General features: G+C 40.5%; 1 protein-coding gene across 1 annotated transcript; it reads left to right on the plus strand.

Moving 5' to 3' along the window:
• The first annotated feature begins 324 nt into the window (after positions 1-324).
• Positions 325-22022, plus strand: nagpa (N-acetylglucosamine-1-phosphodiester alpha-N-acetylglucosaminidase). The gene is made up of 12 exons (XM_084052093.1): positions 325-480; positions 2753-2952; positions 3125-3392; positions 5848-5987; positions 6271-6379; positions 8591-8719; positions 10076-10281; positions 10732-10779; positions 11615-11743; positions 13316-13447; positions 19567-19648; positions 20648-22022. The coding sequence occupies exons 1-12, from the start codon at positions 398-400 to the stop codon at positions 20901-20903; spliced, it is 1782 nt and encodes a 593-aa protein (XP_083908219.1). The 5' UTR covers positions 325-397; the 3' UTR covers positions 20904-22022.
• Positions 22023-26052: the final 4030 nt, after the last annotated feature.

Genomic DNA, 26052 nt, shown 5'->3' on the forward strand with positions numbered 1-26052 from the left:
GAAAAACTACAACAATCTTTCCATCCGGTGAAATAGTTTCTTTCCTGGCCAAAAAGTGTATTTTAGAGTGAGGTGGGGGGTTCCGAGTGTTTCCATTAAGGAAAGTAGGCCTTTAACACCTTAACGCCGGCTTTGTTTTGGTGAGAAGCGAAAGTGTATTTTTTTATTTAACTACAGACGAGAGCAACGGCTGAAAAGTAACATAGCGTCAAGGAGAACTCCTCCTAACGACCAGACGACCTACGGTTTCTCCTCAGTAAAAATAAACAAAGTGATCACGTGTCATGTGATCATCGCAGTCATGTGACCAACTGTCCTGGAGAATGTGGGTGATACTGGTGACAGACCGTGAAAAAAGGTGACAGCAGCAGAGACGGTGGCAGGAAAGTATCGCCATATGGCGATAATCACAGCGAAATGTCACTGTGTTTGGCTGCTGTTATGGCTCTGGGGCTGGCTGTCGGATACCACTACTATCGGGTAAGGTTTCAGTTTCAGCCATATAGTTGCTAACTAACTTAACCAAAGACAACTTCATGATTATGAGTTTGCTACAGTATGGGGCTCTTTAAAGCCTCATTCTGTAGCAAACTCATAATCATAACAGTTCACCTAACTAACCCGCACGGTAGCACAGTAGCTGTAGAATACAACTCTCGTAGACGTATTTATGATTCTGACGTTTTCAATCTACGAGAGTTGTAGGGTTCACCCCCCCATGGACCCTTGGAGCTTGGGGTTAAGCACCTTTATTTTCAATTTGTACATGTTTGGAGTGTCTACGGGGTATAGTGCTGAATGTCCCTGTGTCCATGGGGGGTGAACCCTACAACTCTCGTAGATTGAAAACGTCAGAATCATAAATACGTCTACGAGAGTTGTATTCTACAGCTAGTAGCACAGTATTTAACATAGTTCTGTGTGGTTTGCAAAGTTCACAACAAGTGTCCAGTTCTACGCATATGAAACATACACAACACAAAAGTGCTGTTCCAATCGGTTAACAGGCTTTACTTAGGATTAAGTGTCTTCAGAAAAGACGGGAAGTGAAACCATCCGTGCAATGCTACACTAACACACTGCGGATATAAACACTGAAATATTGATTGATTGAATACTTTATTAACAGTTTGCAAAAAATAGCACAAGTACAGTTCAATACAAGGTCTGCTAAGAGAGGATTATACCCAAGAAAGCGCGCGGCTTGTTTCCATTGGGGTCCTGTGTACCCTTTTTCTTTTTAAATAAAAAAATAATGCAACATTTACAACATATATGTAGGTGAAATTCTGATGACGCGAAGTGAGCTTTCCCCCGTGAACATTGTTATCTATTTGAACATTCGGACTAGATCTCTGGAATGGATCACTTCAAAAGTTATCGATTCCAGGGATCTTAGTCTGGCCAAAAGTCCGTTTTTCTGAAAACGCATGTCATTGCAATGAAGTATTTTTGCCACAAGGTGGTGTTGTGCCATTATTAGTAGCCACTGTGTGTGTACTTCAGTTTTTCCATTGTTGAAAGGCCAGTGGTGGAAAAAGTACTCAAATGTTTTACTTAAGTAAAAGTATCAATATGTGTATATATAAAATCTACAAAAATCTTTTGGAAAATAGCTTTTCTACAAGCTCACAATGCGTCGCATTTACGCATGTGAGCTTGTATAGCGGCTATTTTCAAATGGCCGAAATGTACATTATATAGGGCTGAAGTGGTTAATGTATGTTTTGTAATAGTCAAAATCTACAAAGTAACTTGTAGCTAAAGTTTTCTAATAATTGTAGTGTAGTAAAAAGTTCAATATTTGCCTCTGAGATGTAGTAGAGTAGAAGTAAAAGTATTGAAAATTGGAAATACTCCAGAAGTAAAAATTACTCAAAAGTGTTTGTAAGTACAGTACTTGAGTAAATGTAATCAGTTACTTTACACCACTGCGAAAGGCTTACACAAGACAGACCTGCTCAAGAAAGCTGTATCATGTCAAACAAAATAATGTTTTATCCAAGGAACACGCAACAGTGTGGATTCGTAAAAACACAATCAAAATCATATAATGATAAGTGAAAAGTAATTCACAAGTTAACACAACCATTTTACATTTACCCCTATGGCCTATAAGCCACTACTGTTGATTGTTTTGTGGGGTTTCTTGGTGTGGTGGTCATTTGACCTGAGGGTCTTCTTGAGATTACACAACAGTTGTGTAGAAGTGGCACTTGTGGTGACCGTGACCTTAGCAGGCCTGGGCCCCATACAGCTGCTACTTAAGGTAAATGTTTTGAAAAGTTTCCTCTGCCTTTTGGAAGCATCCACATACATCATGCAACAATGACTTGTCACTTGACACATTGACCTACAGTTACACAATCTCGTGTTGGAAAGTAGCCTACTGGATAAGTAAACAGTCAAACATGCCTTTTATAAGGAATTTACTTAGAAAACGTTTTGCTTTTCATTGTGGATTTTAATTAAAGATGTTTGAATGCCCTTTGAGCTATGCCACACAATAAGCAAGGGTTACAATAACTACAAAGTTATGAATGTTGCATTTAATGTAAATATTGGTGATGCTCAACAATCTTAACCTGACCCTGCCAGAGAACAATGTGTGGAGCAAGCTGTTTGGATCTGGTAGCGTCAGGTTACAACAATCTAATTGTATTATGTATTAATGTTTAAAATAATGCAAAAACAAAAGCCCTGGTCATACATCTTAAAATGTGTCATTTGTTTATTGTAACTTTGTTCATAGATTGTCTATGGATGATGACCTCCTCTTGCCATATGCACATGGCCATGGACCCTCACACTCTCATCGCCACGTCAGAGACTGTCAACCCATCATCCATGGCAACATCACCTATGAAAGCTGGCAGGCCAGCAACCACACTGGGGTGCCAGTGGCCGAATCCATGACGTTTATCACAGATGTTGATCATCGATGGGTCCATGGTCAGTGATGACTTGGAAACATGTGGGATTTAACAACAAATGCATTCATGTTGCAAGATACCAAATGAGATTAGTGACCTGTCCCATATTACGTTTTTTGTTATTCATATCCATCTCTGTATTGCTGTTGGTTTGATAGTTACATTTAAGAGATTTCACTTCCTGTCTCCAGGTCACTGGACAGTGGTAAATGACCCCCTGAAGACATTTTCAGTGGTGGAGCCAGGTGGGCCAGGGGGCTGTGAGATAAACCACAGAGCTGAGGTGGAGCAGACAGCCAAGGCTGCTGGCTGTCTCTATGCCCAAAATGGAGGCTTCTTCAGCACGCAGAGTGGCCATTGTTATGGCAATGTGGTGAGCAATGGCAAACTGGTGGTGAACAGTGGAGGCGTGCAGAATGCCCAGTTTGGAATCAGGAGAGACGGTACCCTGGTGTTTGGGTAAGAAGTTCCGTAATTTTGTGATGTAGTACATGGGCATTGTTTTTCCTGACGTTCAAAGCATTTATTTATTTGCATCAGTTATACCTTCAGTGCTGTATTATCAGCCTGTTTCTTTCTTCATCTTTTTTTCTCTGTCTTTTGCAATATTTGTTCTCACTCCAATAACACCCTTGAAGACCTTCTTTACTGTCATTATAGGTACTGCAGTGATGCAATAGTTAGGGATGCAAAGCCTCACACTTTGTTGGCACTACTTACGTTCCCATAATCACAGTAAAGAATGCTCTTAATAATATTAAGTTAATATACTGGCTATCAATGTAGTTATACTGCCTCAAATGTTTTCCTCTTTGAAAAGGTACGAAGGTAAAGCAAAAATAAATCATTGGCTAGTTCAGCTGGCATAGTAATCAGTTGTATTGTTGATCTTTCTTTTTTTTTAAAGATATTTTTGGGCCTTTTTCTGCCTTTATTGATAGGATAGTGGGCTAACGGGAAATGGGGAGAGAGATGGGTGGGTGACACACAGCAAAGGTCGTCGGGACTGGGAGTCGAACCCACGACACGCTGTCAAGCTGGATTACCAGCATATGTGGTATACGCCCGCCCGCTAGGCCAGCGGGCACCCCTGTATTGTTGATGTTTGTTGGAATAATCAGCAGGAATGGAATGCATTTTGTTTGGCTTAAACTAGCCATTGTACATTTAGTTCACAACATATTAATTAGATCACTTAGAAGATCATGATGATTACTTTTGAAGTGTAGTTTATTTGCACAGTGAAAAAAAATCACAGGCTTTCACAATCATGTCTTTGCTTCCGTTTTAATTTGTCTTTTCATTGGACAATTATCTTGCACGCACATGCTGGTTACTCATAATGTTTGATGAACAACCAGAAAAATACAAGATAGTAACATTCTTGATATTTTGAGTGAATTCCTAGTACATTGCATACTTAATATAACCAGTGCATATTTAGTAGTGGCTGTGCTCCAATGCCTAATATTAATGAACCATAATGAAGGCACTGTCCGCCCCTTACCCAAGAATAGTAGCTCAAGAAAAACAGCATCTAGTACACACCCATGCATACTCAAAAGTTAGCTTCTTGCATAATACCATTAATAGCAACCCCAAAAAACAGACACATTCACAAACAAGACAAAAATGCACGCATAAATATAACCAAAGAGATCCTCCTCTTGCTTAATACCACTGCATGCACAAAAACCTAATGTGTCAAGCTCGAGGAGAAAGCAGATCACTGTATGTTTTTGTCATGCATACCTGTAGCACAATGTTTGAATGCAATGCAGTATTTTGTTAAAGCCCTCATGGGATGAAATATAAATATTGAGGACTGACTTGCCAGAGAGGGCAGCAGTTGGCCCACAGAAGTATTTGCCATCTCAATAAAATGTGTAATATCACAATTACGCACACCCCTTTGAAAAATGAACCGGTCACAATCATTTACTCTCCTTGTTCCTATGGTTTAATAATTGAATGCCTTGGATGTGCCTGGTGGAGCTACAGACATACATTGCAGTGTTTTGTTGTTAAGAGATAAATCTGGATGGTTTGCCTCCCCTTGTGTTTATATGGTTTTATGGGATAAACTAACCCCACATTCGGGTCAATGGCTTGCCAACTTTTGGTCCAAGGCTGGTCTAGCAGTTAGGAAGCAAAAGATCACAGGATGGCCAACTGTCTCTCTCTTTGTTTAAAATACTGAACGCCTACTGTACCTGCTCACCAATTGTAAGCAGACTGTGGACTAAATGTCTGACTTAAATGTATTTTTTAATGTGGAATTATTGACAGTCGTTTGCATAAACCCTTGGTTGATAACAGTGGGATCCTTTCATTCAAGAGAAGACGTTTTCACCTGTCACCTTTCACCTGATTTTCAATCGAGGTGACAGTTGTTTAAGGGCAGGGACCATAAAAAGATAAAAAGCCAGCTGCCTGGATCACCTGAATGAATGTTTGGTTGTACAGAGGGCAGCCATCAAATAATTTAGGTAAAAATAACTAGAGTTCAATGGGTCCAGTGTTTTGCAACTGCTGCCAATTGTCAATAGTCTTCTACAAGCATGTCAACAACACAGTTCTTCTCATATGAACTGTATGTATGTATGTATGTATGTATCTATAAGAATTCAGTTTTTAACTCGAATTGTAACTTGAATTGGGGGCTGGTTATTCTTTATATTAATCATCAGTGTATTTTAACACTATATCTTAGTAGATGGAGATACCTTTGTTAAACTAAACATTTTAATTTATTTATTGAATGCCCTTCCCTGATTAGCTATCATAGACACTCATTGTTTTAACTTATTTTTTTCCCATTTTACTAAATATGGGTTAAATGTGTTTGGGTATATTATCAATTATTCCATATTCTCTCAATTTTCTCTTTGGACCCATCATCCCTTTCATCCAGCTACCTGTCAGAAGAGGACGTTCTGGACAAGACCAACCCCTTTGAGCAGCTGGTCAGTGGTGTGGTGTGGTTGCTAAGGAACGGCCAGGAGTACATCAACCAGAGCCTAGAGGCAGAGTGTGGCGACATACAGGAGACAGGTATACTGACACAACATACAGAAACAAGTTAATATGTGACCCAGCACAACCCAGCTTTGTCAACATCCATAAAAGGCTTTTTGAATAAATAGATATGTGTGTACTCTTTATGCATTGCGTCGTCATTTCATCTGTGGAATATATCTTGCATGAGAAACTAATCTCTGTGGTTTAATATTGTGAGTGGCAGTGGGAGACCAGCACATTGTTTGGCAAGTAGCCTGTAAAATAATTTTAAATCTGATTGACCACAACACCACATACATTTGCTCTACCTAAACAGGTTTGTTCCGCCATTTTGTGGATGTCGTGTCAGCCAGGACAGCGGTGGGTCATGACAAGGAGGGTAGACTGATCCTGTTCCACATCGATGGACAAACAGACCGCAGGGGGTAAGCACAAAATAGCTACTGTGTACTGGTGAGTGTGAGGGAAGAGAGTGATGTAGGTTTGGGCAAGTTGTATGGTTTGATTGTCCTGTGTAGGTTTAATTAACAGCTCTTCACTTCATGCAACATCTGTGAATTCCAGAGGGAATTGAATATGCATGGTTAGATGTTCTGCGTATAACCATCTAACATTCCATAGGATTGTCATTTACATATCCCTAAGAAAAGCACAGTGTCCGCAAGGACTTTTTTGGTCAGACCTTTTAGACAAAAGTATTATAAATGTAACTGTGTTGTTTTACATTCTTTTTGCCTAATCAAACTTTCAATCAATCAATCAAAAGCATTATTGGCCGATCACAGCACGCACATGACCATTAGTCGTTTAAGCCTGTTTTATATTTGTAGGACAAATGTCTGTTGACACTAATGCTCTCTAATCCGCTGCATGTTTTTCACACAACTTTTTTGTTCTTCAGTACGAAGGAGATCACACTGCAACAAGTACAGCAGTGGGAAGTAGCTGCTTGTTCTCCATTTTCTCTGTTTACTTTTGTGGTACTTCTCTTTCCTTATTCCGGTGTGCTACAACACAGGGTGTGCTCCTTGTCCTACAACCCCTTTCCAAATTTCTGTCAAAAATTGCACACAAAAAACCCGTTCTATGAGCTCGTTGATCGGTTATTTTCACATGACACCATCGTACGAGGAAGTATAAATGCCGGTGGCAGGAGGTGGAAACAAATAACCTGGCATATTTGTCAGAGTGCACAACTGATTATTGCATCATTAATTACTGAGGGTGAGATATCGATGCCAAGGAGAAACAATATCGCTAATCACCTGCTGGCTGCTGTATGTGCATTATATTTTATTGTATTTATTACTCTTGCAACTGTAATGCCTGAAAAAGACTGTTTATGGTACTCTGCTATTTAGGGCAAATGTGTGGGAATATGGCCTTTCCAGTGTCCTCAACCCCCCTAATCATGTATCGATGACTCTGTTTGCTCACCCTCATGCTCATAGTGGCACATCAGTCCAGCATGTTGTGTTTATGTTTGTATAGCGTATCTGCCGGCTGAGATGGCTTTTAAATCATGTGCAGACTCTGCTTAACTGATGCGCCACAGCCAGGTTGGCTGGTGCACCACTCCATTTACACACTCCGAGCGGACCCATTGATTGGCTACGAAAATAAGGGACCTCACCTACTGGACATGCAGTGCTCAATATAGGAGATTTTGGAAATGCAGGGAAAAGCCATGATGGAATCCTCAAATTATAATTTCACTAATGCATGAATGTGCATTAATAAATTGTGAAGATAAAGAAGTACAGTAAAATAGGAGATATGGGAAATTAAATCAGTTAAAAGGTTTGTAGGTAAAAGATGAATAGAATGTAGAGTAATATATTATATCATATTATTACAGTGTATATATATATATATATATATATATATATATATATATATATATATATATATATATATACACAAGATAAGATTTAATTAGAATGGAGAGTAAAACATTGTTGTGATTATAAAAGTGATATAGGAATTCATTGACAGGAGTGCCATTTCAGCCAAGTGGGTGAATTGCAATAGCCATTAAGACACTAACTTCCTCCGAGTTTCCCTCGTGCCAATCAATTCTATTGATCTCACAGTGCCTTCACGCTGTGACCTCACAGACCCCCAAGAGATTAATGTGTTTGTGTTAAATATCTGGCTGCGCAAAGCAACAACAAGGTGACATGTCCTCGCCCACCCCCATCGTACTTCCCCACTCAATATCAGACACGGTCCAGTTCAATAAATTATAGCCAGTCAGCTCGTTGTATCTAATGCAATCAGACTGACCAATGACCTTCTCTGGAGAGATTGACCTTCTGTCTAACATGAATAACATCACTTTTTACTTGGTAATCCCTTAGGGGCACATTTACTGTGTTGTTGTACAGCACAGTCAAAGGTGCTTTCTTGTATTCCTGTGTGCTGTGTTCCAGACATAGGTTATGTGATAATTACGTGGTGAATTTCTGCATAGAGAGGGACATTTGCAAATGTTTCCCAAAGTAAATCTGGTAATGCTGTGCATATACTGTACTGGTTAATGTGGATGGGAAAGTATCAGTCATGCTGGTGTAAGGTTCCCCCAATGCGCGGCGCCTTTATGTACCTCTCTGGTTGTTTTGTCTCTATTTATAAAGTATGAATCTCTGGGAGGTGGCAGACTTCTTGAAGAGGAATGGAGTTGTCAATGCTATCAATCTGGATGGAGGCGGGTCTTCCACCTATGTGACCAATGGCTCATTGGCTAGCTACCCCTCTGACCACTGGTGAGTCAATTTTAAAAACATGCATGTCCTCACCAGCAATTTTATTGTTAAGACACACAATTGAGTTTAGGTTTACGTTCTTTGACGCAGTTCACGAATGGTGATTAGTATTTCTGTACAGATGTTGATGTTATATATACAATATTAATCCCTATTCTACCTTAAAGCAGCACTATGTAGTTTGGGGTATCAGTGGCCACTTTGGACACAAATAACATCGCAGCCAACATCTTTGACTTCATTACCCGAAAGTCTCTGCAAGCATGTCCAGTGAGGACACACTGTGATTGGCCAGTCTTTGCTTTAACTGGCAGTTCTGCCTTGGTGCCTTGGCAAATGCCAGGATGAAACTCTCCCCTATACATCGTAATGAAGTCAAGCCCCAAGTAGGGACCCCCCCTGAGTCTATACATTTATGGAAGCATGATTGTTATTGCTTAAACATGTAACTTGTAATAATTTTGTGGGACATAATATGCTACATAGTTGTTAAAAGGTTACATAGAGCTGCATTAATTTTCTCATTCTCTTTAAATTCACATATTTGTCTCCGCCAGGCCGAAAGGCATGGCGAGAGAGTATGTTTTACCCCCTGTCAGTCCGTCCGTCCGTGTGTCCGTCTGTGTGTCCGTCCGTCCGTCCGTCCGTGTGTCCATCTGTCTGTGACCAGCTAATCTCCGGCACCGTTGGCCCGGTCCCTGCGAAACTGTGCACACACACTCCCTGGATGCCAATTCAGAACCTGTGCCCCACTTTTTTTACATGGCCCTGTTATAGCGCCACCAGGAGGCCGATTTGTGCAAAACCCAATTTTTTATATTACTCCTACAGATTTTATCCAAACATCACGCAAATCAGTACACAGTATCTCTATAGTCATGTGATCAACACGGATCTGTCTGATTTTCCATATTCCATCCTGATTGGCTAAGGTTGGCTTCCAAAGTTTGCAGGATTGGTCCGTTTTGAACTAAATGCCTCAAATCATGAACGCAGTGTCCGATTGCGGTGGAACTTTGCACGCACATTCGCACTACAGTACGTTGAAGAACAAACGCCACCCTTTAAACTTTGCCCTATTATAGCACCACCATGAGGCCGATTTTTTCTTTTTTATATTACTCCTATAAATTTTGTCCAAACATCGTGCAAATCAGTACACATTATCTCTATAGTCAAGTGATCAAGATAGTTCCGTCCGATTTTTTATATTCAATCCTGATGGGCGAATTCCGAACATTGCTGGCCCACAATAACCTACCTGACCTGGCGGAGACCTGTGCTCCGAGGAGCACTTTTTCTAGTTTTCATTCTGTTCATACCTCCCACTTTTCTTTCTTTCTTTCTTTGACCCAGTACTGATCCTAAGTGGCGCTGCCCACGGAGCGTCTCCTCCATTCTGTGTGTCCACCAGCGCCTGTGCCAGCCTGAGAACTGCAGTGGGCACGGGACCTGCGTAGACGGGCAGTGCATTTGCCAGGAGGGCTGGCACGGTGCCACATGTGATACTTTGGTGTGCCAACAACCACCAGCATGTGGTGCCCATGGTGTCTGTACAGCCTGTAAGTGTGTTATGTGGAGGAAGTGTGTGTGTGTGTGTGTGTCAACACAATGTGTGGTGGAAATGAGAACTGGGCAATTAACCAAAAATATATATTGAAACCGATATTTAGATATATAGAGAAGACTTAATATTGCTCATGTAGGTTAATAGAATAATCGAGAAGCAGGGTTATTTTGTGTGTATATATCAAAGAATCAACATGATTTATTTTTAATAGATTTTTTTTATAATTGACTAAATCGATTGGCTGGGTGATATGATTCTGAACGTTGTGTTCTTGCACTCATTGTAAGCTGCTCTGAATAAGATTGTCACTGAATGTTTGCTCACTTTTATATTGGTCTTGATGGAATGTATTAGGGATGAATGTTCTTACAACACACATTCGCAAAGCAGACTTTTATTTGCACCATGCTTTTGAAAGACTTTTTTCCTCTGCGTGTTGCAGATGGCTGTATTTGTGATGCTGGATGGAGGGGACAAAACTGCAGCCAAGGTAATCTGCAGACCACTCTTGGTCACACATGCACAAACCCAGACAGACTTACTGAGGCAGAAGTAGAGTGTGCACATGCAGTCCAGATACAGACACAAATACACACACACAGGCAACAAACATACAAAAACTGTTTTTGTTTTTTTCGATCTGGTTTGGAGCTGCACCAAATATAAGGAACCTATGATTTGTGGAGAATGTGCCTCTGCACAATACTTTGAATATCTATAATAGCAGCTCTTAAAGGCAAAAGGTGGGTAAGGTAACATAGCTGAAACCATTCCTAACATAACACAACACTGTATTTAGGCCTCAGTCAGCTCTGTGACTCTTTGATGTACTTCTCAACTCTCCATTTCATTATAGTAAGTATGTAATAACGTGGTTCTCAAACTTTTTATGTCAGGGACCCCCAAATGAATATGTATATTTGTAAAGATTTTGTGCCATGAACCCCCATACAAGATTTGTGTTGTTAAAATATTCCTAATTATTCAATTTCTTTTAAATTAGCCGATCGACAAACTCACAATGACTCGCATCATAACACGCTGTGAGCTTGTAGATCGGCTATTTTCAAAGAAAAAAGTGATTCAATTTGATGCTATATTAACTAAATTCGGTGGTGACCCCCTTAAGGACCCCTGGGGTTCCTCCGTCCCCACTTTGACAACCACAGATGTAATTTAATGTAGAAATTTCAACTCTCCATTGCACTTCAGCATTTCACTCAACTCAAGGCTAGGTTGATATTGACCTCAGCTACTTTTTTGTTTTGACCAAAACAAAAAAGCTCATTGCGGTATTTATCTAGCTCTCTTCTTCTTCCTTGAAGAGTGCCTGCCAGGTTTCTATGGCGACGGCTGCAACCAGACCTGCACCTGCGCCAACGGAGGCTTGTGCGACCCCGTCCATGGACACTGCACTTGCACAGCTGGTTTCCATGGCGACTCTTGTGAACAATGTACGTATTTAATTATTTGATCATTTTTTTAAATTGTATTATTTTTTTTTCGAGTTTGTAGCCTTTTAAAGCCTAGATTATACTTTGTATCACCTAAACTCTGTTATTTTTGTTGAACGACTGTCGTTCTATCAAATAAAAGGTGAATGTTGAAGAAAAAAGATTAGAGCGGGACATGTGACCAAGGTTATGAGCTGGATTCAAATCCATTGTCACCAGGACATAGCGTGCGCAATAACTTGTTGAGCCACCACTGTGTGCATGGATGTTTGCATATATATATAGACTGGCTGTATGTGGGTGTGCTATTGCTGATTTATGTATGTTTACTCAATATACTCACGTGCACACTACCATAGCCTCAAAAGTAACCTCACCCAGCTTCGGGATTCAGTCTTATAATGTTGCCATCCTTTGTTGGTAGAATGTGCCAGTGGAATAGGAGTATTTTTTACCTATATTATCCAACGACATGAAACTAATTTCAATACAGTATATGCACATGGTCCAATGGATATCTGTAGTAAAAACACCATGGTAAAGTGATATTCTGATGTGAGACAACAAACTGTTGCACAGACTGTTGGCAAACAGAGACAGTGCTTATGGTAAGATTTTGAACTCTTAAAAGGACAGAACTAAGCGTCCTCTCAGTTGCACCGAAAGAAAGACGTTCTTCAGTAAGGGGCAGTAAGGGGTTAAGTGTCTTGCTCAGGGACACGTAGACATGGGCGGGCCGGGAGGCGAACCGGTGACCTTCTGATTACCAGATGGCCTCTCTAACCACTAAGCTACAGCTGCCCCAAAATCACAGAAATGATCTCTTCATGATCTTCATTGTGTGCGTGCGTGCGTGCGTGCGACTACATGAGGCCCCTGCCAAATCTCTGGCTCCTTTAATGAGCAGGTGGGGAACATTAGCCCTGATATGCTAAGCTTTGTTACATAATTTCCTTGTCTGCCTCCTTAGACTTTAATAAAAACCCAAATCCTGAGCTGACTAAATAGCTATGGACATTCATGTTTCATAAAAGACATTGTCATCCGTTTCCTGTTGTCTGTCAGTGTTAACCTTCCATCAGTCGTTTTTCTCGACAACTCTGTAAGTTGTAGAGCAGGGTTCAACACTAGTCCTCAGAAGGGACCCCTGGTACTGCTGGTTTATAACTCCTACCAGGGAGTTAAGCACATCATGAACCTTAGTCATAATAGGGGAACATTCTGCAAGAATAGGTGAATAAGCAGATCTACAATATCACAATGTGTTGCAACGTGTTGTCTCCCTCAAATGTCCCTCCTGCTAGGCTGGGATTGTGGACCTTAAACTAATGACAAAATAGATCTAAGATTTCTAGTGTTTTATTAAGCCAGGAATGTTGAAAACTGTTATTAGTATGGGTCCTGGCTTGAAATATTTTAACACTCCCACCCCTGGCGTGGTATAGTATGAACATGTGAGTTATTTCTCAAATAAATTATCTGAATAGTAGAGTGAATAGTGGATAAACGGTAATGGCATGCATACATTCATTTTTCTGTCATCTCTCCCTGCTATATCTCCCTGTCTGTCAGTGTGTCCTGTGGGGTTCTATGGTCTGTCCTGCAACCAGGAGTGTCAGTGTCAAGATCTATGTCCATGTGACACTGTCACGGGAAGCTGCAATGCCTTGATCCATGGAGAAAGGAACCATACCATATACAGAGGTATCCTTACAGAACGCACGCACGCGCGCGCGCACACACACACACACACACACACACACACACACACACACACACACACACACACACACACACACACACACACACACACACACACACACACACACACACACACACACACACACACACACACACACACACACACACACACACACACACACATAATTTTCAACATAATTACAGTAAACATTGCCATCAGCTGGATCAAAACATACTGTGCACAACAACATGAAGAGGAAATCTGGGCATAAACTCCACCAATAATGACACATCCTACCTGTTTTGAACAGTTATTCTGTGTGTTGTGTGGTGACACAAATCTCTGTAGTATTTTTCTCGCAACTGTGGCCAACCACTGCTTAACAAACAAAGACGGGCAAAGTGAAAGTGGTTTAGATTGCGAGAGGCACTGGTCTGCATGTGGCAGATAAGTTGCGTGTAAGTGTTAACCTTGTTACTGCTGTCATTTGTTATGACAATATTACTCTTGTGAGCTATTTCTGTTCTGCTGAGCTAACCTCATCCAAGCCTACAGTGAAAGCCTCCCCTTTTATTATTGCTGATTGCTAATATGTTTATGTAGCTCCTTTTATTTCTCTGTAACTCTATATTAGTTATAGTGCTATGTATTCTGTTTAATGGTTAGAAGGGTTGGGTATCTTCCCTCTTACTATGTCTGAATAGTCTGTTACTGTCATGTAGAACGACAGTGTTATCTAAGGACACCGTCTCAAGTTATACTGATTACTGAATGTTGCCGTCTGGACTAGGTTCCTCTTTCTCTCTCACTGTACCACTCCTATCTTTCATTTGTATTTGAGGTCTTCAACTCGACTTGAATCTACTCGCCTTTTTGGTTTTCCATTAGGCAAAAGTACTAGTTCCTGGTACTTTTTTTGAGTGAGCTGAGGTGATCAAAAGGAGACGTGAAAATCCTGCAGTCTACTGATTGGTCAGAGAAAATGGTTACTAGAGTTATTGCGTCACGTCAAACTCCCCTGTACTGCATGCAAGCTCCAAAATATTGAACTTTTGAACTAGCCATTGTAAGTGAAAAGAATAATTATATTGATTAACTGCATGTCTATTTTTCACCTTAAATGTTATCATAAACATTTTTGTTGGGCAAGTTGCCATTATTCTTTAGTGCTCTCCTACACAGAGGTTTTGACATCGCTATGATGACTAGCTATATTAAAGGGGCATTATCTAAGTATGTGTGGCCAAAAGCGAGTAGAGTTGAGTCGAGCCAGTGCCATGATGTGGAAAAGAACCAATTACTGTATGTAGCATAGCTGTGTCTAGTCCTACGTGGGTATTTGTGTGTTCCTGCTCTTGCACGTGCGTGCGTATGAAGGTCTATATGTAGGTCCTGCCCAGTTAATGCAAGTGCATGCATTTCCCATATGTAGGACATACCTCTAGTGTGTTTACGAGCCCTAGGTGGTGAATACTAGAGGGCTCTGCTGGAATCTCACTCCTCTGCAGCTTTTCAGCCTCCCCCTAGAAGCCCATACCTTTTATCCTGTGTGTGTAGATATGTTTGTGTCAGGACTGAACATTTTATGTTACCGTGTCTTGCAGCAGTAAAGCATAGAGATCTATTTAAGGAACACTTTCCCACTTAGTCAGACAACTGTGTCAAATCATAACATTTGATTCTCCAATGAAATAAATGCTTGTCAGAGTGGGGGGGTCCCCAGTTCAAATATGATTATTTGGGTGGGTCACGGCCTAAAAAGTTTGGGAACCTTTGGTCTACGCCACTTGGGAATTAAGCGGTATACTTCTTGGACTTTTTTCCATAGTAACATAGTGTTTGCAAATCATGTTGCAGCTTTGCCATTGTACTGCTGGTCCAAGCTACTGCATATTTAGTGAAGGGCACATTTTGCAGTTGTGCCCTGGGCAAACTGAAACCAAGCATTCAAAGTAACTGAAATTATCTTGTCAATGCAACAGTGTTTCAAGAGTTTCAGTTTTACTGTTGCTCCGATACTGGTATCGGAATCTGGCCCGATACCCTACTCATGTACTCCCGATACTCTGACCCGATACCAAGACATTGACGGCCGCTGGTATTTACGCATTGTTAACAGCTGTGCCTCAACGTTATAACCACTTTGAGTTTCTAATTTGCGGTCATAGTCGCGATACTTTTCAGTTGTGTGGTACTTTTAGATGGATTTTACTGTGGCAGAAAGTTCTATCCACCGTCCCAGTCAGGGAGCACGGTTCACAGACGGAGCCGGCTCTGGAGTCACTAGCCAGTATCCAGATTCTGTTGCGAGAGAAACAAGCAACCAGGTCTATAAATAAGCAAATAAGCAACTAGGACAGGCCAGTCAAACCGTATTGTGTAATATTGTTTTAGAGCAGTGGTTCTCAAACATTTTCATGCCAAGAGCAAGGACCCCAATATGTACAATCTACTTTACAGAAAAACAATACCAAAGTCGCTTGTAATAAACTGATTTGGCAACACTGGCCATAATGGAACGCACTCTCTCTTCTACTCCTGATTAATTTTGAATATTTTTGATTCTGCTTCTACCGAAATATGCTATTAACCATGTAAACCGAAAATTATTAACGCAATTTTAACATAATTATTATTAAAATAATGTTTTTTGGGGGGAGTTATTATTATTTGGATATCAAGGTATATCGCGATTGGTATCGTATTGAGGCTTCTGTATCGTGATACGTATCGTATCGTAGGTGCAGGCGATACCCAGCCCTACTTATTATTGTGGTAATTGAACATTACAGTATCATTACAAGTACAAGGCATAACAATGAAATGAAATTGGAGAAGAGGGGGGTAAAATAAGTGGTTACTTACTGTGTGTGTGTGTGTGTGTGTGTGTGTGTGTGTGTGTGTGTGTGTGTGTGTGTGTGTGTGTGTGTGTGTGTGTGTGTGTGTGTGTGTGTGTGTGTGTGTGTGTGTGTGTGTGTGTGTGTGTGTGTGTATCATTGCTGTCTTCCTCTGATTTCTTTCTTACTCATTCTCTCTCACAGACACAAACATGCTCTCAAACACTCTCCCTTATGTCTAGGTGAAACCAGTTAGGATATTAAACATACAGTATGTGAGACCTGTGTGTTTCCACACAGTAGAACCCTTGTCCATGCAGGTGTCATTTAGTTCGGTTAGAGCAGGCTCTCTCCTCTCCTGATACACTATCTTTTCTCCAGCAGAACAACTGTGAGTGACCCCTCCCCAGACATAACAGAAGTGCTAATGTGAGCTTTCCGTTCCCCTCTGACATTTGTTTTCTATTTGATACTTCAATCTCTTCCAGAGAGAACTAAAAGGAGCAGAGCAGTAGAATGATGAGATGCAACAGTCAAGTGTCTAAAATATTCAAGTCAGTAAACCTTCAGAGTCTCTGAATGAGAGTACACAATAAATTACATAAAGGATCTAGGTTTTTGTTTTATTTTGTACTAGTCCACATCTTGTTGGTCCTAAATGTGGAGGGAAAGAAAATATAAGCTTATTCTCCCTTACAGCCGTAAGATCTGTTTAGTGTCATAAAGGTTTAAAAACCTGATTTCCTGTCCCTGTGTCAATACAGGGTTTGCAAAGGAATTCATGTCCACAAACATTGCATGCAACCAATAGAGAGACGTGCCAAATGGGGAGAAAAAACAATAATATAAAAAACATTTGAGTTTTCGTATATAAATCAATCTTTTTTTACAGGAATAGTTTTTGTCTGGGCATAAATCAATGTGCACTTTAAATTGCATTGAAACACAACAAAACTTTGATACAAATAGCCACACAATAAAGTTCACTGTGTTAGGTTACCTATCTCAAGCAAGTTTAGAGGGCCGTTCACACTGAGCACTACAGCAATAACTCTATATTGTTCACCATTGTATTTGTTATAGTTGTGGTGTTAACTATGACACCCACTTGACTTAGAATGATTTTTATATTTGTTATAGTAACTAGTCCATACCCACGCGTCCATGCGCACTCAAAGTATTGGACGACTTTGAGTTATGTATGGGCAAGGCGTGTGTCTAGCTCCGACAGTTACAACACACACACACACACACACACACACACACACACACACACACACACACACACACACGGTGCAGCTCCACGCGTCATTCACAGGTTTTTCTCTGCAGCCGTGAGGCAAGTCGTCGCGGACCCCAGCAAATGCTTCGTGGACCCCTTGGGACGCTCTGCTCCGTTGTATCAATGAGTAAACAACACGCTAATGCACCAAAAGCTGACAGCCCGTAGCCCCATAGCTAAGTAAACCCGGGGTGTGGCCGACAGATCCCATAGGCCGAACTGGCAATCTCCGGTGATTACACAAAAACGCTAATAAACAGCTTACATTTTGGGAAAGTGAAAAACGGGCATCGTCATTCTGTGCATGCTAATGGTCAATGCCTGTATGCAAGTTGAGATCAATGAGGAGAAGCATGTGGGACAGACTTTTTTTCCGTGTGGCTGACTGACGGGACAGAGGTTTCCTTAATATACTATAGGATAGGATAGGATTGTGCTCAGTGTGAACAGCCCTTAAGTCTGTGCTTTGATTTTCAAACTGTACTGGATAGAATGGAAAGCAATGGCTTCCTCAAAAATCAAATAGACTATGCTATGCTTTTGAAAATAGTTGGCTGTAATGTCAATTATACGCTGAGTTGTAGTCAATGGGCTTAACATGCCAGACCAGCGGTATGGTCCCTTAACCTCAGACAGATGTCGGGCACACTCGCTCACACGCACACACACACACACACACACACACACACACACACACACACACACACACACACACACACACACACACACACACACACACACACACACACAGGTTCTTATCTAAGACTCAGCACTGCTATGTATCTGTTGAGCAGAGTGACCCTTGCCATGAACTGACTGACTGCAACTCTAAATCAGCAAGTTACCCTGAGTTATAATTAGCCCCTTGTAAAAGAAGCTAAGTTGAGAACTTTGTTTGGGTGTCTGTCATTAACAAGTGCCAGCCGCACAGCTCTCAGCTCCTTTGACCTAGATAGGAACCAACAGGAACCACTGGTTACTAGTTTAGCAGACTTTTCCTACAGTATGTGTATCATACTATGTATCATTGTGCACATTGAGGCATTGAGTCTGAGAGACTCATACAGTAGATAGAGATAAGAGAGAGAAAGGGAGATAGAGGAATTCTGTCTGTGTGTGCTGTGCATGTGTGGTTTGCAAATGGTGAGCTATTTGCATAGGAGAGAGAGTTGAAAAAACAACCTAGTTGCCCCATAGCAAATATCATTGCTGTCGGGCAAAAACCTTGTATCTCCATATTTATGTTTTTTTCGTAAATTAATGTCCTACTTCGTCATACTACAGTGTTGCACAAAAGTAGCAAAAATAGCCGATCTACAAGTTCACAACACATCGCATCGCGACACTTTGTGAGTATGTAGTGAAAGTGAAAGTGGTTAAGTATGTCTGTGGATTTTATAAATATTGAACCAATGAAAAGTATTAGTAAGAGCTTGTGACTAAATAATAACTACATTGGAACCATAGGAACGCAGGTAATTATTTTCCTGAAAAGTAACCGTTTTGGACATACAAGGTTTCCAACCGACAACGTCGATATGCTTATGGGCCAAACAGGCCTGTGCTATATTGACCACACTGAGATGACCATATCTTTTAAGCCACTAAATAACAGGACTGGTTATTACTTTTCCACAGAGATGTATTTAGACACAAGCCTGGCTGTCCCATCTATTATTGTCTGTGTACTGTTATGTATGGACTGATAGAGTTGATTTGTTTTTCTGTTCTCAACTGATATTTGGTTATTAATGTAGTTAATCAATTGATATTTATACACAGTCAAATCCTCAGTGTTCATTTATCCATTTGTAACTCAGAGAATGTACAAATGGAACCAAGGCCTTATGGGTTTGTTTTGTTCCATTTGCACATTCTCTGAGTTAAATTAACAGGATTTTTCAGGGTATCAACATACCACTTTGGGACTCTGGAGTATTCTGTTTGGATTTGATATATGTTAACAATCTTAACAACAATCTTAACCTTTGTGTCTCCACAGCGGGCCATTGTCTGGCCAAACAGATGTTTACAACATGGACACGTGAGGAGCAGGCTTACAGAGACAAGTCTTATCTGGCAAAGTAAGTGTCAACGGTCAAGTCTCTTGAGCAAGGAGGGATTTAGGGTTCCATTTTTGTTCTTATTTGAGGAGATCAAGTAAGTGTGGCAAATCAGGTTTGAAATCAGCTAAGTTTCACTTTAACTCAACTGTCTTTGTCCCTGACACAAAAATGTGTCACGTTACTGATGTTTACCAAAGTGGGAAATTACCCCCTGACAAATATTTGTACATTTCTGCTTCAGTAAGCAGAAATCTTCTTTTACAAGTGTATTTAGTTAACTCTCTTGAGATGCAAGGTTAAACCTTTTGGAGGATTATGCTGGCTAATCGAGTAAATAGCTTAAATATATATTCAGATTTGGTCTAACAAGAGAAATGTATTATTGTTTATATCATACCAATTTAGGAACACAATCGTTCTTGTCTTCCGCTGTGCTTAATGGGGTCCAATTAATGTCTGGAAAAGAACACCTGGTACTCCAGACCTGCATTTGGCAACCATCTCAGATTCTCCTTTACATGTAAACAAAGCTGGAGATTCTGCAATCTAGATGCATTCATTAGCCCCCTTACCTTTCACATGCAAGTTAGGGATTGTTGGGTGTTGCTATGGTTTCTGGACAAGCCCTTTGTGAAGGGCTGTCTGGTCACAGATGGAGGAAAGACAGGTTTTTTTTACCGTCATTTCCTGTCAACTTTGTCATTGTTCTGTGGTTTCTGAAGCCAAGTGATGTGCTTTAACTAAGCAGGCAGGGGTACATTGTCTTGCTCAAGGGCACTTTGACAGGACACATACTGTACCTATACCTATCACAGTTAAATATGCACATGATTCATCATATTCTTCACAAAAGCATTGTTTCTCTAGGGTAGAAAACAACCACGGTCCAGGCACACTCTTGTTGGCTTTAACTGTTAAGTGCTGGTGTCTGTGGCTCAGACTAGTGATTTTTGCTTCCTTTGCCTCAATATAATTACATGTTCTTTATATATTGTATTTCTCTCCTTGCCTCCTCAGCTGGACATGGCTAATAATAACTGTGTCCTTGGCCTTCCTGCTGTTGGCTAGTATGGCAGCTCACTTCGTTCGGGAGTGTCGGGGGTCGCTGGTGGTGCACCACACCCAACAGCGTGACTACTGCTATGTCCCACTGAATAATATCAATGAAGACGCATCTCAGTCCAAGGTCAGTCGTGAGGGTTCGAGGCGTGCCAAAGGGGATTTTGAATTGGATGACACAGACTCGCAGGATGAGATTTGGTCTCAATCGTAGGAACACCATTTAAAAGACTGGGGATTGTGAGGGATGGAGGGAAGCAGCTACATCGATTAAGAGAGGCGCTACACTCAAGCAATTCCTCCAAGCTAAATGGGATAGCCATCTGCAAAAGAACGAATGCATGGCAGAGAAAGGCGCAGAGGGAACATTTCAAACTGGATTTCACAGACAATACATTCACAGTACAGTAGCTCGTTTTGGCACAGCTGTCTCAGCACAGATATACAGGACAACTGGTATATGAAATATGCAAGAGAGTGAGATTCACCAAGCATTTGACTGGGGGGGAAAAAATCATGAAATGATGTGAACTGGAATGATGTTCAAAAACTGTAATGGAGCAGGGGATGGATCACATGATGCTCTTTTATTTCTGCTGAAAATGTATTTTTTCAGTTGGTCTGAAATAGGGCTGGTCAGTAATGCAGGACGTAAAGGAGGAACCATTACTGAGTATTTATTTTGAACACTCTTACATTGTGCTGAATCCGCCTTTGACTACGCAAATTTACAAAGTTACAACCTGCTTTTGTAGAAGCATTTTTTTTTAGCTGGCTTCGTTTTGGTATGCTGGACCAGTTTTGCTGGCAGCTGAGGACAATGAATGTATCAAAGAAACAAAGTCCTTTTTAAGGAGCGTGTAAACAAAGATTAATTGTGTGTATGACCTTGATGTCGCTCTCTTGATTGAGCTGCAGCTCCACCAATAGAAAAAGAGCAATGATGTGTTTTCCTCATTGCCATATGAATAGGTGAGGTATGAACTTTGAACCCTAATCGGGAAATACCCATTTTATCCAGACATTTTCAATATCTGTTGCCAAAGGTGTTGTGAAATAACTTGTTAACTTCATTCTACCAATTTGTTCTACTTTTACAATCTGTAACTGTTGAAATACTTGGTCAAATTGTGTGTCAAGTTGCAACACACTAGTTTACAGAGGCTGTTTTGGAAGCACAAAGACACATGACCTCACATCAGATCTGTCAACATTGTGATTTGAAAATAAGGGATATTTTTCAAACTGCATCAGGGAGGGGAAGGGGGGGGCACGGTGCTATCTGCTTCATTTATTACATTTTCTGCACGCAGGGGATGTTTAAACCGGAGGACAGCGGGAAAGAAGGATAAAATATGGGAGAATCCTGGGGAAAACGGGAGGGTTGACAGGTATGCCGCACATAAATACAGAGCATGAGGACGGTACAGAACAAATTATGGACAATAGAATATACATTTTTAATAGAATATATGGGATGGTAACTTGTCTGACAATACATCAAATTTGACATTTTATACTTATACAGGGTTTACATTTTTGTTAATCACTCCTTGCTCATTTGTCCCTTCGCTTTTTGGGTTGGTTCTTTTCTAATTGAGTTGCTGCAGTACACCACAAGGAAATCCTCTAACCTTGGTACCAGTGCTTGACACTGTGTAGGGCAGGCTACCATCTATTTCATGGGCCATGGCAATTGTGGCTGCCTAATGCCTGATTTATACTTGTGTGCGGCTGTAGCACACCATAAATAGCTGATCTACAAGCTCACAACAACTTATCACGTGTCGTGAGCTTGTAGATAGGCTATTTTCGGTGAATCAGGTTTAAAATTAAGGGATTTAATCCGAAATGTTAAATGTGGAATTTGGGGCTGTTTCCTTGCCGGAAACATTTTATTTAAAACATGCGACTGATAATCCAATCTATAATTATGAGTAACTATTTTTATGAGTAAAGCTACTTTACCAGCAATCATTTGGAGGGGCCTATTTTTCAGACTGTATACAGTACATGTTCTGTACCCTCAAATTTGACTGGCATCACCCAACAAAGCTCTTCAGTGACACTGGTGTCTTCAGATTGAAATCAAATTGTTTTGAAATCTGAACCAATTATAAGGCATAATTTCTCAACTGCTGGGTCCTGGTTCTGTTATTAATAATATTATTAATAATAATATGGTCAACAAGGAAATATTATTTACTTATTGTGTACTAAATTGACAATTTAGCCTTGTGGCCAAAGAAAGACTGGAACAGAACAGAAACTTGAGACAAAATAGATAAGAGGTCCAGGAGTTGATGGTTATTAAACCTGGCATCTGTTGGGATAGTGTGTGTTTTATCTTTACAGTTTGGGGCATTATATTGACACAAGAGAGTTGTTTGTTTTCCTAACATTAACAATTGCCAAGATATTTGTGTTGAACTGCTTAGCTACAACGTGATCCTATTATGAGGGTTTTTTAGGTGATCTTTACAACACTTTACACTTTTTACTGTGTTTGAGAAAATGTGTCCCTAGTATTTTTCCCAGTTGGTTTTAGCCACAGACATGGATGCTTTTCCACATAGACAATTAGTCGTAAGTCATGGATGTTCTACAGAAGAACAGTTAACATGTTTATCTGTTCATAAATCCACAGGAAAATAGCTCCCAGGTTAGAACAATACTGGTTTGTGTAGTCGCTTGAGTAAATCATTTCACTTCCTTGAATTAGTCCAGAAAATGGTCTTCTAGGTCAACTTTACACTTTCATAAAGTATGAACTTTATTGGTTCACCAATTTGGTGATTGATTGGCTTGTGCTATAGCAAAAATGCTGCCCTTTACTTGTCCAGATGAGTTGCATCAGGTTTTAAAAACTAATTTTCGACCAACATTAAGCATTCCATAATTGGAAAAACATAGTGCAAACCTTATTCCGATCTGTGTTGGGGTTCTTTGTGTAGTGGGCGATAACAGGCTCACCACAGTAATTTTAGTGCCAGGCTTGTTTGACATCTGGCTTAGCTTAGATAGGGGCTTCAACCCCAGGTCACAGAGGTGTACATTTGTGGACTAGCAAGTCACTGGTGCGTTCAGTTGACCTATAACCTTAAACATGGACCATACTTGCTTTGGCGCCTCAGTATGAAAACAATACCCGGTTCTCATTTTACTCTTGACTCAACTGATTTTTGTTTTGTTTTTTATCTTCACTGACGCACTGCTGTGTGTCATTTGTGTATTTGATGAGTAATTCAGTGTGGTTGACTATCACGTAAAGTATGTTCTCTACTTTGTTCTGTTTGTATTTATTTTATGAGGCACATGGGGAGGAGCACTAGTGATTTAGTGTGGCCACTGTGACATCTGATGGATTCTGGATCTATGCTAGAGATGGATCAGTAGAGCGTTGATTTTAAAGCTCTTTATCAAAGGAAAATCCATAGTTTAATTTAACACTGGATTTTACAGTCAGTTTACACATAAAATGTTCCTACATCACTGGTAAGTTGGGACTATTGGCATCATTGAACTCAGATGCTGTGGTTGCCCTGGTGCAATCATCGGATGGCCTGCGGTAGAAGTATTCACACCGTAGATAGGAGACTGTACTGCTGGTACGGTGCGATGCTGCAGGGTCGTGCAGGCGCTGTGCGTTACCACCGTGGGATGGTGTGACCTAGGAGGAAATCCTGTGTAGGCAGGCATGATCGAAGCAGGGTACGCTGATGCAGGAGGTGCAGCGTATCAGCCAGGCGTCCGGATGAGCGTGACTGATGAGTGTGTGTTGTCCTGATGGCGAGTGTGTGCTCCTCACGTATGGAGGCTTCATCTCACTGACCTGTTGTCCTGATGTGGGTGACTGTTGTGAGTGCTCACTCCTCAGGGATGGGGGACTCGTCTCGCTAGCTCGACGTTGTGATGCGTGGGATAGAGCCTTTGGAGGTTCATTTCGTTGTTGAGTTTTGTAGCCCACTTCGCAGTCGCTCAGGTGCTGGGGAAGGTGTTGCTCTCTGTGGGGATGAACTATGTTACGTCCTTTTCTGTTGGATCTATAATGCTGTATCATGGAGCTCTATCCGACTCGAGGGACCAATATACTAGAGTTGTAGGGCCTCTACAAATGCACTGGAATAAAGCTGGTGCTCTATGGATGATTTGACTCCGATAAGAGAATCACAGGAGAGGAACATCTGTTGTGCAGTCTGCAAGATACAATCAATATAACAAAACGGCAATAAAACTCTTCTTACATAAAGCAAAATACTATTCAAACCAACCAGCACAGCCATCACACAAAGGATTCACCATAACCCTTATACAACCCATTAAAAAACAAAATACTTGTTCAAACAGTAAAAAAAAAAACGGTATATTACATGACTGTTAAATCTAAAGCAAAAAACAACATAAACCAACCACAGAAACAGGGAACTTAACCAAAGATTCAAGTATGTTGCTATAATTAACCTTACTCAACAATCAACAATAATTAAAAACATACTTTTTCTGACATGAACACGCTCAGTCAGCAAAGGAAAAAGAACACAGCTCCTCAGGTTAATAAAACAGGACAAAATAAACTTGGGGAAACATGCCCGCTGAAACAAAAGAGCTAATCGAGGGCTGTAGAACTTAGGGCATCCAATTGGAACTGCTTATTAACAAGGATTTCCTACATGGGGAAAGGTGTTTAGAAAACCTATAAATAATACTATAATTACAGATATTTATTATATGTGGTGTTTTCTGTATTTATTGTTTGATAGTTATGCCTATCAAGGAGGAGGTATGACTGGATCACTCAATATAAAATAGTCAAATGTGTTCACTGAATGTATTCTACAGCTCAATGGGTGGCCTTTATTCTTTACATGTCTTATTTTAAAATTTCTTATGCTAATGTTTGTAAATGTTTGCAGTATTTTACTTGCCTGTGGCAAAAATGAATGTGTTTTGTACATATGTCATGGGTGCTGTCAAGAAAAGAATGCTCTCCAAACATTTGAAGCCAACTTTTCTTGACACTGTTCTTCATGTGGTGCCTCCACTACATATGACAGAGTTCTGTCAGTATTCATGTTAATGTCATAAACATATCCTGCCTTTGTGGCCAACAAGTTTAGAAGTTGAATATGTATCGTTTCACTACTGCTAGAATGTTGACAGTTGTCAACAATACTTAAGCTTGTTTCTCCTCTAGAAAAGTCTGAGTTTGAATTTTCTAATGGCAGTCACATGATGACACTTTTCCACAAATAAAGACTCTTTACTGTGCAAACACTGTGGTCTTCGTTTTTTTGTTTTCACTTAGTTTTCTAAAGATTGTGTTAAAGGGAGATTGAATGACTTATGGTAGTCACTTGTCATTA

Source organism: Gymnoscopelus microlampas, assembly GCF_963454915.1.
Source record: "Gymnoscopelus microlampas genome assembly, chromosome: 3".
In the NCBI taxonomy this organism is placed as follows: domain Eukaryota; kingdom Metazoa; phylum Chordata; class Actinopteri; order Myctophiformes; family Myctophidae; genus Gymnoscopelus; species Gymnoscopelus microlampas.

Excerpts from the sequence above, each read along its gene's own strand:
- nagpa (XM_084052093.1), top strand. The coding sequence starts at position 398 with ATGGCGATAATCACAGCGAAATGTCACTGTGTTTGGCTGCTGTTATGG. Across the intron at positions 481-2,752 it reads TCGGATACCACTACTATCGG|ATTGTCTATGGATGATGACC; the intron begins GTAAGGTTTCAG and ends CTTTGTTCATAG. Across the intron at positions 10,282-10,731 it reads CCATGGTGTCTGTACAGCCT|ATGGCTGTATTTGTGATGCT; the intron begins GTAAGTGTGTTA and ends TGCGTGTTGCAG.